The 18,865-nt window shown below is 38.6% G+C and overlaps 1 protein-coding gene across 7 annotated transcripts in view; it reads left to right on the top strand.

Moving 5' to 3' along the window:
• The window catches only part of DGKH (diacylglycerol kinase eta), a 206,891-nt gene that overhangs the window by 129,758 nt on the left and 58,268 nt on the right, over positions 1 to 18,865 (top strand). For 6 of the 7 annotated variants that reach the window (XM_025263040.3, XM_025263039.3, XM_025263037.3 and 3 more), the window contains exons 5-10: positions 4,952 to 5,056; positions 5,338 to 5,470; positions 11,096 to 11,202; positions 11,847 to 11,972; positions 16,061 to 16,163; positions 17,273 to 17,432. In XM_025263040.3, the coding sequence (XP_025118825.3) occupies positions 4,952 to 5,056; positions 5,338 to 5,470; positions 11,096 to 11,202; positions 11,847 to 11,972; positions 16,061 to 16,163; positions 17,273 to 17,432 (734 nt within the window). Of the gene's footprint in view, positions 1 to 1,651; positions 3,767 to 4,951; positions 5,057 to 5,337; positions 5,471 to 11,095; positions 11,203 to 11,846; positions 11,973 to 16,060; positions 16,164 to 17,272; positions 17,433 to 18,865 lie in introns of those variants that run through there. The other variant, XM_025263042.3, reaches the window with a different exon arrangement.

The raw sequence follows: 18,865 nt of genomic DNA, 5'->3' as shown, positions 1-18,865 counted from the left end.
GCATTGGAGAAGGCAATGGCAACCCACTCCAGTGTTCTTGCCTGGAGAATCCCAGGGACGGCGGAGCCTGGTGGGCTGCCGTCTATGGGGTCGCACAGAGTCGGACATGACTGACGTGACTTAGCAGCAGCAGCAGACACAGTGCAATTAAAGGAGGGGACCATTGTTTCCTGATTTGTTTGTTGGTATTTCCTAATGTCTTCTAAGGAATAGGTCATTATCTTTAACTCTATTTGAGTGGTTTCCTACTCAGTGACTATTTTGTTGGCAAAATGCCTCCATTTTTTTGACCCAAGTTCCTATTACTTTTGTCTATGACCACACTTACACAGTGCTAGTGGTAAAGAATGTGCTAGTTAATGGAGAAGACGTAAGAGATGAGGGTTTGACCCTTGGGTCGGGAAGATCTCCTGGAGAAGGGGATGGCAACCCACTCCTGTATTCTTCCCTGGAGACTCCCATGGACAGAGGAGCCCAGCAGGCTATAGTCCACAGGGTCACAAAGAGTTGGACATGACTGAAGCAGCTTAACACTCATATGTATATTGTCACAAGAAATATGTATATTATAGAAGAAAGCCGTGAATATGTACCTCATCTCATCTCTGGCTTCCTAACAGACACTGTGCTGAGGGCTTTGCTTGGATTGTCTCCCTAATCCACACCACACTCTGCAGCGCTGTGAGGAGCTGCTCCAGCCTCTCTTTGCAGATGCGAAACTGAGGCTCAGAGAGCCAGGAGGCATTCCTAGCCACACACCTAAGGAAGGATGCTGTTGGTATTCATTCTAAGTCTGACTTCAGGGTTTAGACACTGAATCACTCTGTTGTTACATTTGTGGTTTCCAGTTGGGAATTTACAATAAAGTATCTTTAGAAATGGCAACCCACTCCTATATTCTTGCCTGGGAAATCCCATGGACAGAAGAGCCTGAAAGACTATAGTCCATGAAGTCACAAAGAGTCGGACATAACTGAGCGCCTGAGTGACTGAGCATGCACGCATCTTTAGAATGTTGGCTCTCAAACTTGGCTGCACTTTGGAATCACTTGGGAGTTTAAAAAAATTACCACTGGTAGCTGGATCCCACCCTCTTATGTTCCGAGTTCATCAGTGTGGAGCATGGCCTTGACACTGGAATTTTTTAAAGTCTCCCAGGTGATTTTAAAGTACGGCCAAGTTTGAAAACTCCTGCTTTGAAACAGTGCAAAGTTTTAAGTTCCTGTTCTAATGTTAGTAAAAAAAAATTAAAGAATGTTTTTATGACTGAAATACTATATGTTAGCTTTAGAAACTACAGGCAAACCAAAACAAAATATTTAAATTGTCTACAGTTCTTTCACTGAAAGATGACCAATACAGTTATTTGTTTTTTCCTGTTCATGTATTTAAATTCTTAATGTTTCTCTTTGGTATAATTTTATATACTAATGCCAGGTTGTTTTGTATCTGTTTTTTATATTTACATGCTTTACTGGACTGAGAAATGAATGATCCCTTTACAACATAATCATGTTGTTGGATTAATCCTTATAGGCTAGTAACCATCAACGTGAAAGAGTATCTCTGTTTCTGCAGAGTTTGTGTTTTATTCAAGGTAGCACTTAAAAAACTAATTTAGGTATCTTTCCTTTTTAAAAAAAATTTATTGGATTGTAGTTGCTTTACAATGTTCTGTTAGTTCAGGTGTACAGCAAGGTGATTCAGTTATATCTATCTCTCTCTATATATATATTCATTCTTTTTCATATACTTTTCACACATAGGTTATCATAGAATTTTGAGAAGGGCTCCCTTGTGCTGTACAGTAGGTATTTGTTGGTTATGTATCTTATACATAGTAGTGTTAGATGTCTTTCCTTTGTACCCCAGGGATCGAACCCATGTCTCCTCATTGGCAGGTGAGTTCTTTACTGGTGAACCACCAGGGAAGCTGGGGATGCCTTAGAATAGGTAAAGTGCAAATCCCACAATAAAGGGAAAAAGTCCTCTACTTCCAGAAACATCCTAGCTTTGGCCTCCAGTAGGGCTTCCCCGATGACTTAGTGGGTAAAGAATCCACCTTCCAAAACAGGAGACACAGGTTCGATTCCTGGGTCAGAAAGATCCCCTGGAGAGGGAAATGGCAACCCACACCAGTATTCTTGCCTGGGAAATCCCGTGGACGGGAGGAGCCTGGTGGGCTGCAGTCCCTGGGGTCACAAAGAGTCAGGCGAGACTGAGTGAGCATCCACAAACGTGGTCTACCCTGGGAATGGCCTTGCCTCTGTCCTTCGATCTCCCCACCCTACTCCCTTGTCTGTTGTAATAAAAAGGCTTTCAGAGTAGAACTAAGTAATTCTCAGAGTTTGCTGCTTCTCAGATATTTTCCTAATAAAGCTTTGGATGAGGGACTACTGTAGTTTAATGGGGTTCGGTGACGATGCAGCCAGAGCCCATCAGTTAGCGGCTGTGACTGTCACGTCACATTCTTTTGCTCCTCTTCTCGGTGATGAGGAAGAATTTACGTTAAAGGTGGGGAGAAGACTTGTGCTTTGGCGAATGGATGAGCGATTAACCCACAGGGGAAAGGGGCAATCTGGGAGGTGTTACTGGTTTGCCTGGTGAACCAGTCTTGCCTTCTGTTCAGCCCAGCCAGTTCTGGGCTGCTCCCTGAGGTATTTTTGGTCCTGCAGCCGCAAAACGAGATCTCTCTGCATTTCACGATTTATGGAGGATTTCCTTTTTCTGGATCAACATCTTAACTTGATAATCAGTAGATTTCTTAATCACAAGGCTTGTAAATCCCAATTATTTATAATTTCTGTATGGCTTTAAAAAGTCTTATATTTTAAGAATATATTATCTTTACTGGCTTATTATTGCCCATTTTAAAGTGCATTTTTTTTTAAAGGAGAATTTGAAAGTGTAAACATTTTTCTTTGTGAATGCATGAAGTACATGCATGATTTATGTTGCTGAAATCCTTCAGCATTGAGGCTTTAATGTAGTTCCAAAAACTGCAAGAAAAATTAGAAGCTATTTCTCCATCTTTCTTTACCCTCTTTATATGGAATTCGCAATGGCTTTTAAAGCCATTAAAGATAGTTAAAACCATCAGACATCCTGCTTTACTAAGAAATTAACATCAACAAAAACAAAATGAAAGAATAAGATAGCAAGCCTGGTTTATTTACCTGTATGATATGCATCTCACTCACTCTAAGGCCATAATGAAAGAGAAGGAATCCTTAAAGTGACATCATATCATATAGCAGAAAAATTAAGTCAAGCATACAGGAGGTGATACTTATTTAAATACCAGATTTACTCAGTCAGTCCCATTGACATGCAGATATTTCTGGAGTGTTGTGCCAGTCACTGGAGCCAGGGGTGTTTTATCATTTAATGGTACCTCTCTGCTGCACTCGATGAGCTGTCCTGGAAAAACATTTTGAAGCAATAAAGCATCCATTTGGCTTGTAAGTAATGAGGGAGGCATTGCTCTTTGCATTAACTATTTATTGAGGAAGAGGAGTGACCAATTGCTAATAAGCTTTATCCAGAGAGCCTAGTGGAAAACAGAAGAAAAGTGAGGTTCTGTTCAATTTCATGTGCAATTAACAAATACTCAGTGCTGAGTGGTTCGTGCTCCCCATCCACGTGACTTCTGGCCAGCTGTATTTAAGCACGAGTGCCTGTGCAGTGTACTAAAGTCCCCTTGGTCTGCGGAAGGATTGTCAGCCTTAACTAATGACGGTTGAGAGGAGGCAATAGGCAATGACCGGTGAGTAGCTACAGCTGTGCTGAGCTCTGTGGCTTTGAAGAAAGGACTTATTTCCTAAGATGAGCTGTAGTGATTGAGGCTTGCCACTCTACTCTTTTGGAGAAGTGCTCCGTGTTTGTTTGTTTTTAATATAATTATTACTTTTCCATAACTTGGGAAATCTGCTCTCTAATGCAATATGTAGATTATCACTCAACCAAATGGCTTTTAACCTGAGAAAATTTCTTGTTTGCTCTATAAATAAATATATAATTTATTATTCGGAATTAGTTTCCAGGTAGTAATGTGACATTTTGTTTTTCTTTCACAAATAAATAAATGGTCCCTTCTTTCCGTAAATGCTTTGGGTGTAGCAACTTCAAGATTACAACCTGAGTATTGTATTCACACATAAATAGTGTCTGCTTTCAAGTCATTTCAGAATCTTACCTCGAAGAATCTTACTTTTGGTACTATAACAGCATGAAGTTTTTATTCCTCTTGCTTTAAGATTCTTGGTGTAATGAATTTGCCTTCTTTAGTAATATGAGAAAAAAGATGAAAGTCACAATTATTTTCTTCTCTTAAAGCCAACTAAAGGACTTGCATGCTAATTCCTCTTCCCTGCTCTCACTAATAAGTAGTACAGTGGAGTTCTACACAATAGGAAGAAAAGTTCATCACATAAATCATATTACAATAGGCCATGGGAAGGATGTGTAAACCCAACATTACTTAGAATTCTTAGTCTTGAAACTGTAATGAACCCATTATGAAATCATTTAATATTACTTTCCTTTGATTTTTGAATTTAAAAAATTTCCATATTGGAAAATGTATTAATTCTAAGCTTACTGTGAATTATTTTGAAGTATATTTTAAGTTAATTTTCAAGATATATTCCATGAAATCAGAATACTCTGCTCATTTGAGTTCATAGACTTGGGTAAAGGGCTGAAAAGCCTGATAAGTGAATAGCAATGAGATAAAAAACTAGAAAAGATTCGTCAGAATGTGTCTTTCCTAGAAACATTCTGTACCACAGTGAGAATTAAATCCATTTACATTATAGAGCATCATACTTTCTTCATCAATGAAGTAAGGACTCAAAGGTTAGAAATAGAATCACCTTGCAAGATGTTAGGTCTTATAATAACCTCTCTTTGTTGCCTGTTAGCAGTCATTAGGTTGAATTATCCCTTTCAGATAATCACTCCATTTAGAAGACTAATGCTGTGCGCTGAGAACAGGAAAGAGATGGAGGATTGGATCAGCTCGCTGAAGTCTGTACAGACCAGAGAACCTTACGAGGTAAAGTAGCATCTCTCTTGTCCTCTTGTGCTCTTAGAGAATAAATGTGATCCATAATGCTACAGCTATATTCTGTGGGGGGAAAAAGTATGTGTAGATTCATTCAGCAACCTGTTTAAACCTGATATAGTTTGTTTTTTTTTTTTTTTTTTTTTTTTAGCTAAAGCAACGTGTTTTAGTTTTAAAAATAATGGATTTGAAATTTTGGTCATCATTATGTACCTTCTGCATGTAGTCCTGTTCTCGCGTTTGGCAAACCTACACTGACGTCTCGTTTCCAGGTGGCCCAGTTTAACGTGGAACATTTCTCAGGGATGCATAACTGGTACGCGTGCTCCCACGCCCGCCCCACTTTCTGTAACGTGTGCCGAGAGAGTCTTTCTGGAGTCACCTCCCACGGCCTGTCCTGCGAAGGTACAGTAGCATCCAGGGCGTGTCCTCCTCCAACACTGTCCTTCCTGTAAACACGCCGCCACCGGCACCTCTGTGAACAGAGAAACAGCATCGCAGCAAGACATTGCCCTTGGGTGGAAGCAGTAAGTGGGAGCCTCCTGGGGGACCAGAGTGTTGTCCTTAAACTGTGGCTTCAAGTGGAGCTCTGCCCAGATACGAATGACTTAGAAAATAGTTTAGCTTAGGAAAAGATAACATAAAATCATCTGAAGGAGGAAATATCAACCCACTCCAGTATTCTTGCCTGAAAAATCCCATGGACAGAGCAGCTTGGTGGGCTCTGGTCCAAATAGCCCCAAAGAGTAGGACACAACTGAGTGAGTGAGCATACATGCATAAATCAAAGTATGGCATTTCCCTCCTCAGGAACTAGCATCTACTGGTAAAGAAAACTCTGTAGACTGTGTATTTCATTCTCATTTTCCAGTATTCTTTTTCTGTTCTGTTTGATTATAGAGGGCAAAACTTTCTGGTGGACAGTATACACTCTTTTGGCAGAATTTCTGATGGTTACTTATACTACGTCATTTTAAATGTTTTATTTCATTTGTGTTTAATGTTAATGGGGCTTCCCTGGTGGCTCAGATGCTAAAGAATCTGCTTGCAATGCAGGAGACTTGGGTTTGATCCCTGGATCAGAAAGATCCTCTGGAGAAGGGAATGGCAATCCACTCCAGTATTCTTGCCTGGAGAATCCCACGGACAGAGAAGTTGGCTGTCTACAGTCCATGGGGTTGCAAAGAGTCAGACATGAATGAGTGACTAACACTCACACACATCCTTTTAAATTACTAACACTCACACACATCCTTTTAAATTTCTTTAAAGTTTTATAAAAATAAGGTCTATGCTGTTGTTCTCATCACAGGATTTGTGGGTTATTTTTAAATTTAAGAGAAGTGACCACTTAACATCACCAGGAGAAAACTCATACCTTCTTTTGATTTATTTAATAGCTCAGTGGTTCCATCACTGTGTACCTCTTTTTAAACCACATATAATACTATTATTAGCTTTTCTCTCTTAATACAAAAAATTCTTAGGTAATTTTGTAATATAACTATTACAATTAAATAATAAATTAGAAATAGAGTCACAGTTTTAACTCATTTTGAATTATAAAATCCAAGATACATCAGTTTTTCAGCTATTTAACATGACACGGCTTAGTGCGTAAGAATAAAGTTCTGTAGTTAAACTCTGTGGGTTCAGATTCCAGTTTCAACACTACAGACTATGACCAGGACTAGTTTAACCCTTTTAGACTTTTGCTTCCTCCTCTCTAAAATGGGGATAATAGTCATTTATATCTCACAGAATACTATAAAAATGAAATAAGAGAATGCATACAATGATGCTGTTTTTCTAGTCAGATAAATTGTACACATTTGTAGGTGAGTTGTATAAGAAATTCATCAAGCAAACAATTAGAGATTGTATCATGGCCTGATGCATTAAAATTCATGAAAATGAGAATTTGGAGGAGACATAAACATTTTTTTTAGATTTAACAAATGATTGAAAACAAAGACATAATTAGTCTTTCTGACTTCAGTGATTATATGGAGTTATTCTGAAGGTCTTTGTACAATTACCTTGGTTGGTGGTTTAGTCTCTAAGTCATGTCCGATTCTTGTGACCCCAGGGACTATAGCCTGCCGGTCTCCTTTGTCCATGGGATTCTCCAGGCAAGAATACTGGAGTGGGTTGCCATTTCCTTCTCCAGAGAATCTTCCCAACCCAGGAATTGAACCCAGGTCCCCTGCACTGCAGGCAGATTCTTTACCAACTGAGCTATAAGGGAAGCCCCCCTACAGTTACCTTATAGTCTGTTATTCCTCAAACTGCTAAAAAAAAATCATATCTATTAGTATCTTAGATATTGTTAGAACTGATCTGTGGTGCCCTTCTGATCTGAGAGTTATGAATTATTAAATATATTTAATTGTAAAGGAGTTGAACTTAACAGTGGGATGACTGAATATTTTTCTAAGCATTTTAAAAGAAAAATGAAAATTACATTAGCTAGTGAGGATAAAAAGCTTCCAAGTCTTTAAAAAGATGTGTTATATTATTCTATTGATAATTAAATTTCTGATTTTTAAAGTCTCAATTATAGCATTTTTAAATTATCTTTTAGAGGAATATAGGTTAGTATTCAATTTTTTTTGTTGATAAAAATTTTAAATCTTGCCATTAGTATATTTAGAACTGTAGCAGATTTTAGAAATCCCAAAGGTTTTATGAATACCCAAAAAAGTTGCCTTTTATTTTGTGTTGTTTTATTGTTTAGTTGCTAAGTCATGTCTGACTCTTTTGTGACCCCATGGGCTGTAGCCCACCAGGCTCCTCTGTCCATGGGATTTCCTAGGCAAGAATACTGGAGTGGGTAGCCATTCCCTTCTCCAGGGGATCTTCCCGATCCAAGGATCAAACCCAAGGATCTCCTGCATTTTCAGGGGCATTCTCTACAATGAACCACCAGGGAAGCCTTTTTATTCTTTGAGACTGTAGTTATTTAGGATGTGTTTATTGTAAACAAAGTTAAACTTTAGAAATCCCCTTGAAATCTGCATAAACTGCTTGTTTAGCAAAACCAAAGGCTTACAACACAAAAAATTTTTAAAGTTATAACAGAGGTGCAAATTCAGGAAAAATTCATTCAAAAATGACAATGAATAAAGTATTATAATAGAATCCATCTTCCAGGGTGCAACACCAATACTATATTTACTTAGTCTTTCTGCCCCTTTTTCACAGTAAAAGGAGTCTGTACTGATTTGTCTTCTAGGCTTGTGTTGAACAATAACTGAATTATTTTAAAGCCTTGCATATATAAAATATATGAATGAAAAACAGAAGGCAGAAAATGCATTTCACAGATAATTCCCTAAATCAATTGAGAATGTTAATTATAATTTCAGAGCATAATTGTGATTCTCAGGTATTTAAACAGCACTCTAAGAATAAAAAGTTAGATGGTAATTCTTTTTAATCAACAGCTTAAAATATCTCTACACGGGTATTTATGAATTTTTGTCTTAACCACTGTTGAACACTTAAAACTTGTTAAAGACTGTATTGCAATAAAGGATCATAATTTTATTACAAGCCAGTGTATTTTTTAAGTTCTGTGGTTTAAAATAATGGCTGTATTACAGGTCAGGAAAAAATGCTTTATTTCAGAATCACTTGTTTGGAGAAAATTGTCACCTACCAAATTAAGGTGCCTATTCCTCATGTCCATTCCTTAGTGACCATAATTTCATTCATTTGTTTTATTTTAATCGTTATATATTATATTAAACACCTTTGTGATTCTCAATGCTCATTGCATGAAGTAATATTATTACAAAAGTGATTTTTATTTTTCATGAACTGTTTAATTTTTAACGGCAAAATCGTCAAAAGGCCATGAAATTAGACCCTGTTGCCCTCTTTATATTACTTCCTTCTTTGTCTCTTAGAAAAGTTATTGACTATCAACACTTATTTGTACTTAGAAAACAGCTTGCTTTTTTAAAACTAAAACCATTCTTTTGAGAAATAAAATAACAGATTGAGCCATTTAAATAATTTAAAATACTAACTAATGTAAAAGTCACTTGCCTTATAGCAAAAGGGAGCAGATATCATGCTGAAGTAACTTTTCAAACAAAGCTTACCTTCTGCAATGCTGTTTCTTTACATTGCTGTTTCTCAGCAATAAAGTTAAGTGGAAAATTTGTTTTCTGTATGAGGTCTGTGCTTGAGTCACAAAGTCATTTACAGCAAAAATATTATGATTTCCAGGAAAGAATGTGTCAGTGTACACAAAAGAGCAGGTAAATGAAACATTGCCAGTATCTATGTACTCATATTGTTTTTAAGGAGAAACGGCTCAATTTAAGTGGCCATTTATATACTGGCTATTTATGATACCTGAAGCATTCTGAACATTTGGCTATATAGGCATCTCATTTATTTTACTTGACCTGTTTGTTTTCATGTTATATTAAATTAAGACAATTTAAAGAGAAGAGCTCATAACCTGTTATTTCAAATTTGTTAATGGTTTACTGGCAGAAATTCAAAAACCATGCAAAAAGGAGCCACCTTTTCATTTTGAATTTGCAACAGGTACCTTGTTATGTTTCTACCAAAATATCTCTACTTTTAAATATTTCTCTGAAAAGTCAGAAACTCTTTATAATGTCAATATTCATTAGCAATTGGCTAAATGTATGTTAATGCGTGTCCTTGGTGGGCTTCCCTGGTGGCTCAATGGTAAAGAATCCACCTGCAATGTGGGAGACACGGGTTCAATCCCTGGATCAGGAAGATTCCCTGGAGGAGGGCACAGCAACCCATTCCAGTATTCTTGCCTGGACAATCCCATGGACACAGGAGCCTGGCGGGCTACAGTCCATGGGGTCGCAAAGAGTTCGATGCGACTGAGTGACTAACACACACAGTTGCTTTACAGTGTTATGTTGGTTTCTGCCAGACATCAGCATGAATCAGCAGTAGATTTACCTAAGTCACTCCCCCGAACCTCCTCCCGCCTCCCTCCCCATCCCACCCCTCTCAGCTGTTACAGAGTTCTGGTTTGAGTTCACTGAGTCACAGGGCAAGTTCCCAAAGGCTGTCTCTTTTACACATGGTAATGTGTGTTTCCATATTACTGTCTCTTTGCATCCCACCCTCTCCTCCCTTACCCCCTGCCCCCCCTGCCCCGTGTACATAAGTCTGTTCTCTATGTTTGTGATTATTTCATCAGTACCATCTTTCTAGATTCCATATATTTGCGTTAGTATGCGATGTTTGTTTTTCTCTTTTTTACTTACTCACTTCCAACAAGATACTTTTTAAAAAATATTTATTTCGCTGTACTGGGTGTTAGTTGTGACATGTGGGATCTAGTTCCTTGATCCGGGATTGAACCTGGGGACCCTGCATTGGGAGCACAGAGTCTTGGCCACTGGACCATCAGGGAAGTCCCAACAGGACACTTTTAAAAGACAGTGCCGTCTTTGTGACCCTCGTCAATGTATTTCCCATGATGTCTGGATATTTTCTTGACGTACTTGGACTTTCAAATTCCCCTGAATTATCTTGTTCTTTATCTCTCTGATATTTTCAGACTTTTTATTTAAGTGTAATATACGAACAGAAAAAAGAAAACATCAGAAGGGTACACAGTTTGTTGAATTTTCACAAATTAAATGCTTTTATGTAATCAACACCCAGACTTAGAAATTGGATGTTACCGAACTCCTGTATTATCGAATTTTATCTTCTTGTGTGTGTGTGTGTTGTTTCCTTTCTCAAGAATTAATTCTTTTAGTATTTATTTCCTTTCTTCTTTTAGGAGTAAGTGAAATCTCTTTAAGTAGCAATCTGTAGCTTGATCAGAATGCTTCATAACCACATAATCATATTTGATTTTTAGAATATTGACTGTTATTGAAGAGTAATAGAAACTTTAAAAAATATTGTCTTTCTTCTACTCACCCTCCCCAGCCCCTTGAAATTTCATGCTGTGATTTCCTTTCATCGTTGGTCCAAAAGTACATGTTCACTTAGCAATGGTTGGCTTTTTTTTAGTGTGTAAATTCAAGGCTCACAAACGCTGTGCAGTGAGGGCAACGAACAACTGCAAGTGGACGACCCTGGCCTCCATCGGGAAGGACATCATCGAGAACGAGGACGGGGTAGGCTCCCTCCCTCTCCCCTCTCTCCCGGGCACCCCTACTCCTTCATTCTCTGCTCGCCTGGAAGTTCAGTGGGAGCCATCTAATTAGTTAAATTACAACAGGAAGTTAAGAGGAAGTGTTGATCATTAGGACTAGATGGAAAGTTTGGGTAGATTGTGACTTTTTATTTTCAATTCAATCCTTCGTAGCTTCTTTCAGCTCTTAAATTTTAAGAGGATTGGTGTGTAAGGGCTTAGGAGGGGTTGTTGGGCTGGGCTGATGTTGCAGACCCTTATCTGGCCGACTAAGGTACTCTGTAAGGCTCAGCTCAGCTGTATACCCAGACAGTCACTCAGACTTTGGGGCCTGCTCCCCCACCTTCAAAACCTTATCTCCTTTGCATGCAAATCTCTGATACCCCTTCCTGGTCACTTTATGATAATCCTTCTCTGTGCTCAGCGAGAATACACATCCTGCAGGGTAGGGGTTTAGTTTTATTTTTGTATCCCTATCGTGCTTGGGCATAATAGATGCTCATTGAAAGTGGGGGAAATGCACACATGCCAGGAATGATACATGCTGCTGATTCCATAGAGTAAGAAATCATTGTATGATGTCCTCCACGGTCTTTAACTCGACTGCCCTTTCTTCCTGCTGTATAGGTGGCTATGCCTCACCAGTGGCTCGAGGGTAACTTGCCCGTGAGCGCCAAGTGTGCCGTCTGCGACAAAACGTGCGGCAGTGTTCTCCGTCTTCAAGATTGGAGATGCCTTTGGTGTAGAACGATGGTGAGAGTTTTATGAATATTCTCCATTAAAAGAAATGACTCTTCCTGCATCTTTTCATCTATGTGATTTCGAGACAAAGCTAAGAATTTATGGCGGAGCACAGCCGATGGTACACGTACCCGTTTTGGTGGTGGTGGTTTAGTTGCTTAGTCGTGTCTGACTCTTGTGACCCCGTGGACTGTAGCCCGCCAGGCTTCTCTGTCCATGGGAATTCCCAGGCAAGAATACTGGAGTGGGTTGCCATTTCCTCCTCCGGGGATCTTCCTGACCCAGGGATGGAACCCACGTTCCCCACATTGCAGGTGGTCTCCTGCATTTCTTTACCAGCTGAGCTACCAGGGAAGCCCATTTTAAGATGCACCTTTTTCAAAGTGTATTCCTTCCACTCTGGCTACTTCTGCACGTTTGCTGTTTGTGACACCCGTTCTTGTTATATATTTCTTTTATCTGAAGACCTCTTTCTCACAGTCTTACTGTTTTTCATCAAGCTTTAGCCGCATCTAGTGGTTTGCTATTTTCAGCCCATTTTAACACCTGTTGCTGACAGAAAGCCACCAGATTTTGACTGACAAGCAAGGTGTGGGTTTGCTGCAACCCCATGCATGTTCTCTTGACAGAAAGAAGCCAAATTCAATAGGCCATGCACTGATACATTTTAAAGTGTATGCATTTATGTTTTAGAAATGAGTAGATATTTAAAATCTTCTTTGCACGTGTAAGCAAGTGATGGGAAGCAGATACAGCACAGCATGGAGCCCGCGGCAAGGAATGGTCCCACTTCTGACAGTCTGCGTGAGGACTGGGCCTCCATGCTGCAGGAGGGCGGTCCGAGCAGGACCTCAGGGTGACCTCACGGCCCTCAGAGGGTGACGTGGGGCTAAAAGACAGCAGGGTGAGGAGGCAGTGTGCGCCCACCTGAGCACTGGGTGATGCTGTCCAACTAGGGTGCTGATTGCCTTGCCAACGCAAGTTGTTTGGTCAAGTTTTGAGTCTTGGAAGTCACCCCCTCCCCGCAACAAAAAAGATGGGAAACCATTGCTCTCAGTAAGTACGTTGAAGGGACTTCCGTGGTGGTTCAGTGGTTAAGAGTCTGTATTTCCACTGCAGAGGTGTGAGTTCAATCCCTGGTCCAGGAGCTAAAATCTTTTCATGATGTGGCCAAAAAATTAAAATTAAAATAAAAAATAAGGTTAATAAAAATTTTAAAAATACTGTTGATTTGAAAATCAGTGAATGCAAGAGGTCTGCATATGATGTCTTGATTTTGTAATCCATGAAATTGATTCCATGAGCCATGGAGGAAAAATAAGTCCTATGACTTTTTAGTCAGGACTGATAGGTTATCTTGTGTTTCTTTTTCATCTTTGAATCAAACATAATTCTCCTGATTGCCATGATTTTGTTTTCCTTCATCAGTTGCCTCTTTTATTGCCATAGGTGTTACTTTTTAAATCCCATTTAATATAATATACAGACTATATTGGATAATCTCTCTCTTTTTGGAGTTTTCGTGCAACCCTAACCCTGAAAACACTCTTGTGCCATTCAAACCAGATTTTAAGTCACCATTCCGCCCCACCTACGATTTCTTTTTTTGGGGGGAGGTAACTGCTGATGTATGTCTCTACCACTGCTTTTATTAGTCTACATTTACTGAAGTCTATTTCTCTCCTTCTGAAACCACAGCTGCTCTTTTCATAACTTTTTTTTTTTACTTTACAATATTGTATTGGTTTGAAAAGAAATGAGATCATCTGTGTGATGATTCATTTTAGAAGGATTTTATAAAAGTTGTCTTTACCTGCAATATATAGCTCTCTACTTATCTTTAGTCAGCTATTATTTTTTTTAACTGAAGTATGCTTGATGTACAGCGGCATATTCGTTTCAGGTGTACTGCACAGTGATTCATTTATACATAAGTAAACATACGTGTGTATATATATTAATTTTCAGATTCCTTTCCCTTGTAGCTACACAAAATATTGAGTAGAGTTCCCTGTACTGTACAGCAGGTTCTTGTTGGTTATCTATTTTATATACAGTAGTGTGTGTATGTTAATCCCAAACTTCTAATTTATCCTGCAGACATAGGAGATAAACTTACAGTAACCAAAAAGGAAAGCTTGCTGTTATTCAGTCGCTCAGTCGTGTCTGAGTCGGTGATGCCGTCCAGCCATCTCATCCTCTGTTGCCACCTTTTCCATCCCTCTTAATCTTCTACATCACATACACTATCATTTATCTGTTATGATATTATTTTGCCTTTAGACTATGAGTTTCTAACAGCAGAATCTCTAGCGTCTAAACGTAGTCACTTGGTTCAAAACCAAACCAAGCCGTATTTCCACAACCTTAATGAATCACCTCCTAAGTTTTCCAGCTGTTGTCCAGTTTTTGGACATAGTTTTACCTTTTTTGTAAAAATAGTGAAGATACAATTTTATCTCTGCTTTTTTCATTTAACACTGTTATAAATATTTTTCTGTTTTGTTTCATGACTCTCAAACTTTTTTCTTTTAAAACTGTGCATTTTCATTTTTCTAAAATCCTGATGGATTAATTATTATAAATCATAATAGGAAACTGTCCCAAATCAGGCCATCAGCAGAATAAGAATCACTGTCAAATTTCAATTATTTTCCTAAAAGTTTTGATAAATATATTTAACTGATATGCCAGTTTTCTAAAGGACTAATGAAATAAAACCACATTAAATAAGTGCTTTATGAAGTGCCTGCTTTTACTGATGAAGCATTTAAAAGCTCTCTAGGTAGATACATAAATTATTCTAAATTGCCTAGGTCCTGCTACTGCTGCTAAGTCACTTCAGTCGTGTCCGACTCTGTGTGACCCCATAGACGGCAGCCCACCAGGCTCCCCCGTCCCTGGGATTCTCCAGGCAAGAACACTGGAGTGGGTTGTCATTTCCTTCTCCAATGCATGGAAGTGAAAAGTGAAAGGGAAGTCGCTCAGTTGTGTCCGACTCTTAGCGACCCCATGGAATGCAGCCTACCAGGCTCCTCCGTCCTTGGGATTTTCTAGGCAAGAGTACTAGAGTGGGGTGCCACTGCCTTCTCCTGCCTACTGCTACTGCTAAGTCGCTTCAGTCGTGTCCAACTCTCTGCGACCCCATAGACGGCAGCCCACCAGGCTCTCCCATCCCTGAGATTCTCCAGGCAAGAACACTGGAGTGGGTTGCCATTTCCTTCTCCAATGCATGAAAGTGAAAAGTGAAAGTGAAGTCGCTGAGTCGTGTCCGACTCCTAGCGACCGCATGGACTGCAGCCTACCAAGCTCCTCCATCCATGGGATTTTCCAGGCAGGAGTACTGGAGTGGGGTGCCATTGCCTTCTCCAACTCCTGCCTAGGTCCTACATTATATGTTTCCAAAGCTTGAGTGACTTTGAAACTTTTTTTCCTACAGAATTATGACATCTGCTGAGTGCTGGTGATGTGGATCACTTCTCAAGATGAGTGGGAGATAATAAGACCTTTCTCTTTTCGTTACTGAGCGGGCAGTCTAGCTGAGACAGTAGGCACAGATGTCCTTATAACTGTACTAGCATGACGGTGTCATAAAAAAGGTGTGAATAGAAAGTTGCAGGATCCCTGCAGACACCTTGCAGACTGTTTTTATTTTCATTATATTCTGTAAGAATTTTGTATGGTCAATGTCATCAGTTTTTCCTATGGACAGTGATGCTGGACGCATACCGGTTTGCTTCCCTTCTTCATCCCTTCTTCCCTCCCTTCCTGTCTCCCCTTCTTCCTTCTTCCTTCCTCTGTCCTCCTTCCTCTATCTCTTCCTCTTTCCTTGCTCTCACCAGGCATTTACTGACTACATACTACTTGCCTGAGTCACCCACGAAAACAGACTGCACAAACCAAATCAAATTCCCATCTCTAAAATGATTAGTCCATTCCTTAGAAATATAAACACTGTGCCATTAAAATAATTTATGAATTCCTGGACATTTGAAGATGCACTTAATCTTCATTTTTCAGTTCCTTAGACATAGTTTGTACCATAACAAAACATGGATGTGTGTTTAGTGATTGCTGAAGGTTTATTTCTTTGCTCCTAGGTACACACTGCCTGTAAAGATTTATATCATCCTGTATGTCCACTTGGCCAATGTAAAGTATCTGTCATACCTCCAATTGCACTGAACAGCACTGATTCTGATGGTAAGTATCAGTAGTAGAAGTATGTATATTCCTGGTTTATCAAATGTTGATATGTACACTATTTCCCTAGTATAAATAACACTGTAGTTGGTTATTCTGGTCAGTTTATATATAATAATTCCATTTCAATTGCAGAACAGTACATTTAATTTATACAAGAACATTTTAAAATTAAGGTTTAACATAACTATTAACACAGTGGTGAAATTACGGTGTATAAGATTTATAGATTTAAAAAAAAAGATTTATAGATTTTACATTTCAGCAAATCAAATAAGATCGTTATTCTGTAAGAAAATGCAACCTGAACAAATTAATTTTTTATAAGCATTTTTTCCCCTCTGTAATTGAAACTGCCCATTAGCAAAGCTCTTTTTGAAACCCATTTTTCTATCGTTTCATTGTAGGAATTTATATTCCCATACATTCATTCACTTTTTTTAGTGTTACTGTTTTATGACTTAATTGTACATATGGAAGAACCCATTGACAACACCGGTTTGGGGATAGCATACTTATCACTTCTTTGTAAACAAACCGTATTACAGAAGGCTTTTACCATAAACTATTATTAATGTTTTGCATCAATAAAGTGCTTTATGCTTTTCAAACTTTTTATAGAAATATGCCAGTAGATATCATAGCTACTAGAAGCTGCAGAAGATATGATTTTTTTTAACCTATGCTGTTAACTGCCTCCCCCTAAGCCCCAACATATCAAAGTTCTGTTATTTATTATAAAATTTAAAAATACTTTCTGAGACCTTAAGAAGGAGGTGTTAAATATTGTATAATACTGAAAATTAGCATGAATCCTTTAACAACTGTGAATTTGTAGACTATAATTGGTTTCTCTTAATGATTAAGTGTTGTTAGGGCAAGTGGTAGATCTCAAATTATCTGTGCTTAATACTTTTACCATCTTTTGTATGATTTTTCATTATAGCTTATATTTTAGAAGGTAAGTTCTGTGTTCTTAATATGTGAGTAATAAACCTGTCTGCATATGGGGGCTCTGAAGTATGAACTTAACTGTTTTTCTTCTAAAGTTTTGTTGAGAAAGCGGTGCATATTGATCTTACATTGTGTTTTTGTTTTTTTCCCCACAGGTTTCTGTAGAGCAACATTTTCATTCTGTGTTAGTCCTTTATTGGTTTTTGTCAATTCTAAGAGTGGAGATAATCAGGGAGTAAAGTTTCTTCGTCGATTTAAACAGTTACTAAATCCAGCTCAGGTGTTTGATTTGATGAATGGCGGTCCTCATTTGGGGTAATTGATTACTGACAAATCTTCCTTGAATGAAATGTAGCACTAAGTGTGAAGTACATTTGGTTTTTCAGTTCATGAAAATTGTAGATTCATCTAGACGCCTCTGGGTTGATCTTCTCACACCTCCCTTTTTTTAACATTCTAATTATAAATTTTAACACAACCGTTTTGATATTTATATAACTTCCTGTGTGCCCAAAGTTCTAAAATTTGTTTAGAAAATGTTGTAGAATATATCCTACATCAAACAGTTCTGTTTGCTTAGCTCTACAGAAGTAGACCAACTTGTGTAAATGGAGAAATACAAAAAAATAACTTCAGAAAATGATTTGCATTGGGAGGCTAGTATTGAACTATATACAATACAAATAATCAGTTATTTAACCAAAACACAGATACTCTTGTGGATCTCAGAAACGAGTTCTCAAGGATTTCAGACTTGGTTCCCATAAATGACAGAAAGTACTTTTGTTAACTGTCCATTTCAAACTTTCTGGAATGTCATGTAACTTAAAATCTGGGGGGAAAATTAAGTGTTTCAGTGATGGAAAATATGCCTTGAGGCACTTTGAATACATTTTTAGTGTGTATATATATATATATATATATATATATATATATACACACACATGATTTTCGTTGAAGAGGTGGTATTGAGTCGTCTGAACCAGGGGCATACACTCTCTTTCCGATTTGCTCACACCAGCTTGGCTTTTCTCTTGAATCCACTGTTAATGCCGAAGTAGAAATGAAGACTTTAGATCCCAGTTCCTGAAAAGGCCTGTTGGGTTTTGTGCTCCAGCACTCTCCTGTCTTCTCTGTTTCTCTTCTCAGTCTCTCTTTGTGCCCCTTTTCACTTTTGTCCCTTCGGGGCCTTCCTTCTTGTTTCCATTGCCTTTTTCGTGCTATCTCAGGCCCTTCTGGTTCCCTGGGTATCACTCTTCATTTGAACCCGAGTCCTTCCTTAGGTGCTGTACCTCCCTTCCTTCCCCCTGCATGGGTCCTGGCACTTCCCCATCTAGCTTCTCTCATCACCTCTGTCTCTCCCATTGCTGATTAGCTTTGTCTCCCCTTCTAGCATATCTGTTTTATAACCCTTCATGGCTCCAATATCTTATTTTTTCTACTCATTTTTTCTACTCATCCTCTAAAATTCCAAGGAACTTCCTTTGTGAAACTTCTTGAGATTGTCTCCATATTTTTTCTATTTTCCACAATACTTGAGGTATACAAAGGTACATTCAGAGGGTGAGATATGTCAAAATTTGAGATGAAGGAAGGCAGAAGTAAAAAGATTGACCTGAGAAAAGGAAAAGAGGAAGTTAAAAAACTGCTGGCAGTGTGGTGGGGGTACGTTAGTGATGTTTGGTGGATCTCTTTAGGAATCGCCCCCATGCCACTCAAGAACATCAGTGCCCTGGATTCTCCACCCT

This window comes from Bubalus bubalis, chromosome 13 (genome assembly GCF_019923935.1).
Source record: "Bubalus bubalis isolate 160015118507 breed Murrah chromosome 13, NDDB_SH_1, whole genome shotgun sequence".
NCBI classification, from domain to species: Eukaryota; Metazoa; Chordata; class Mammalia; order Artiodactyla; family Bovidae; genus Bubalus; species Bubalus bubalis.
Note: the sequence above shows the minus strand (reverse complement) of the source record. Positions and strands in the feature narration are given on the sequence as shown.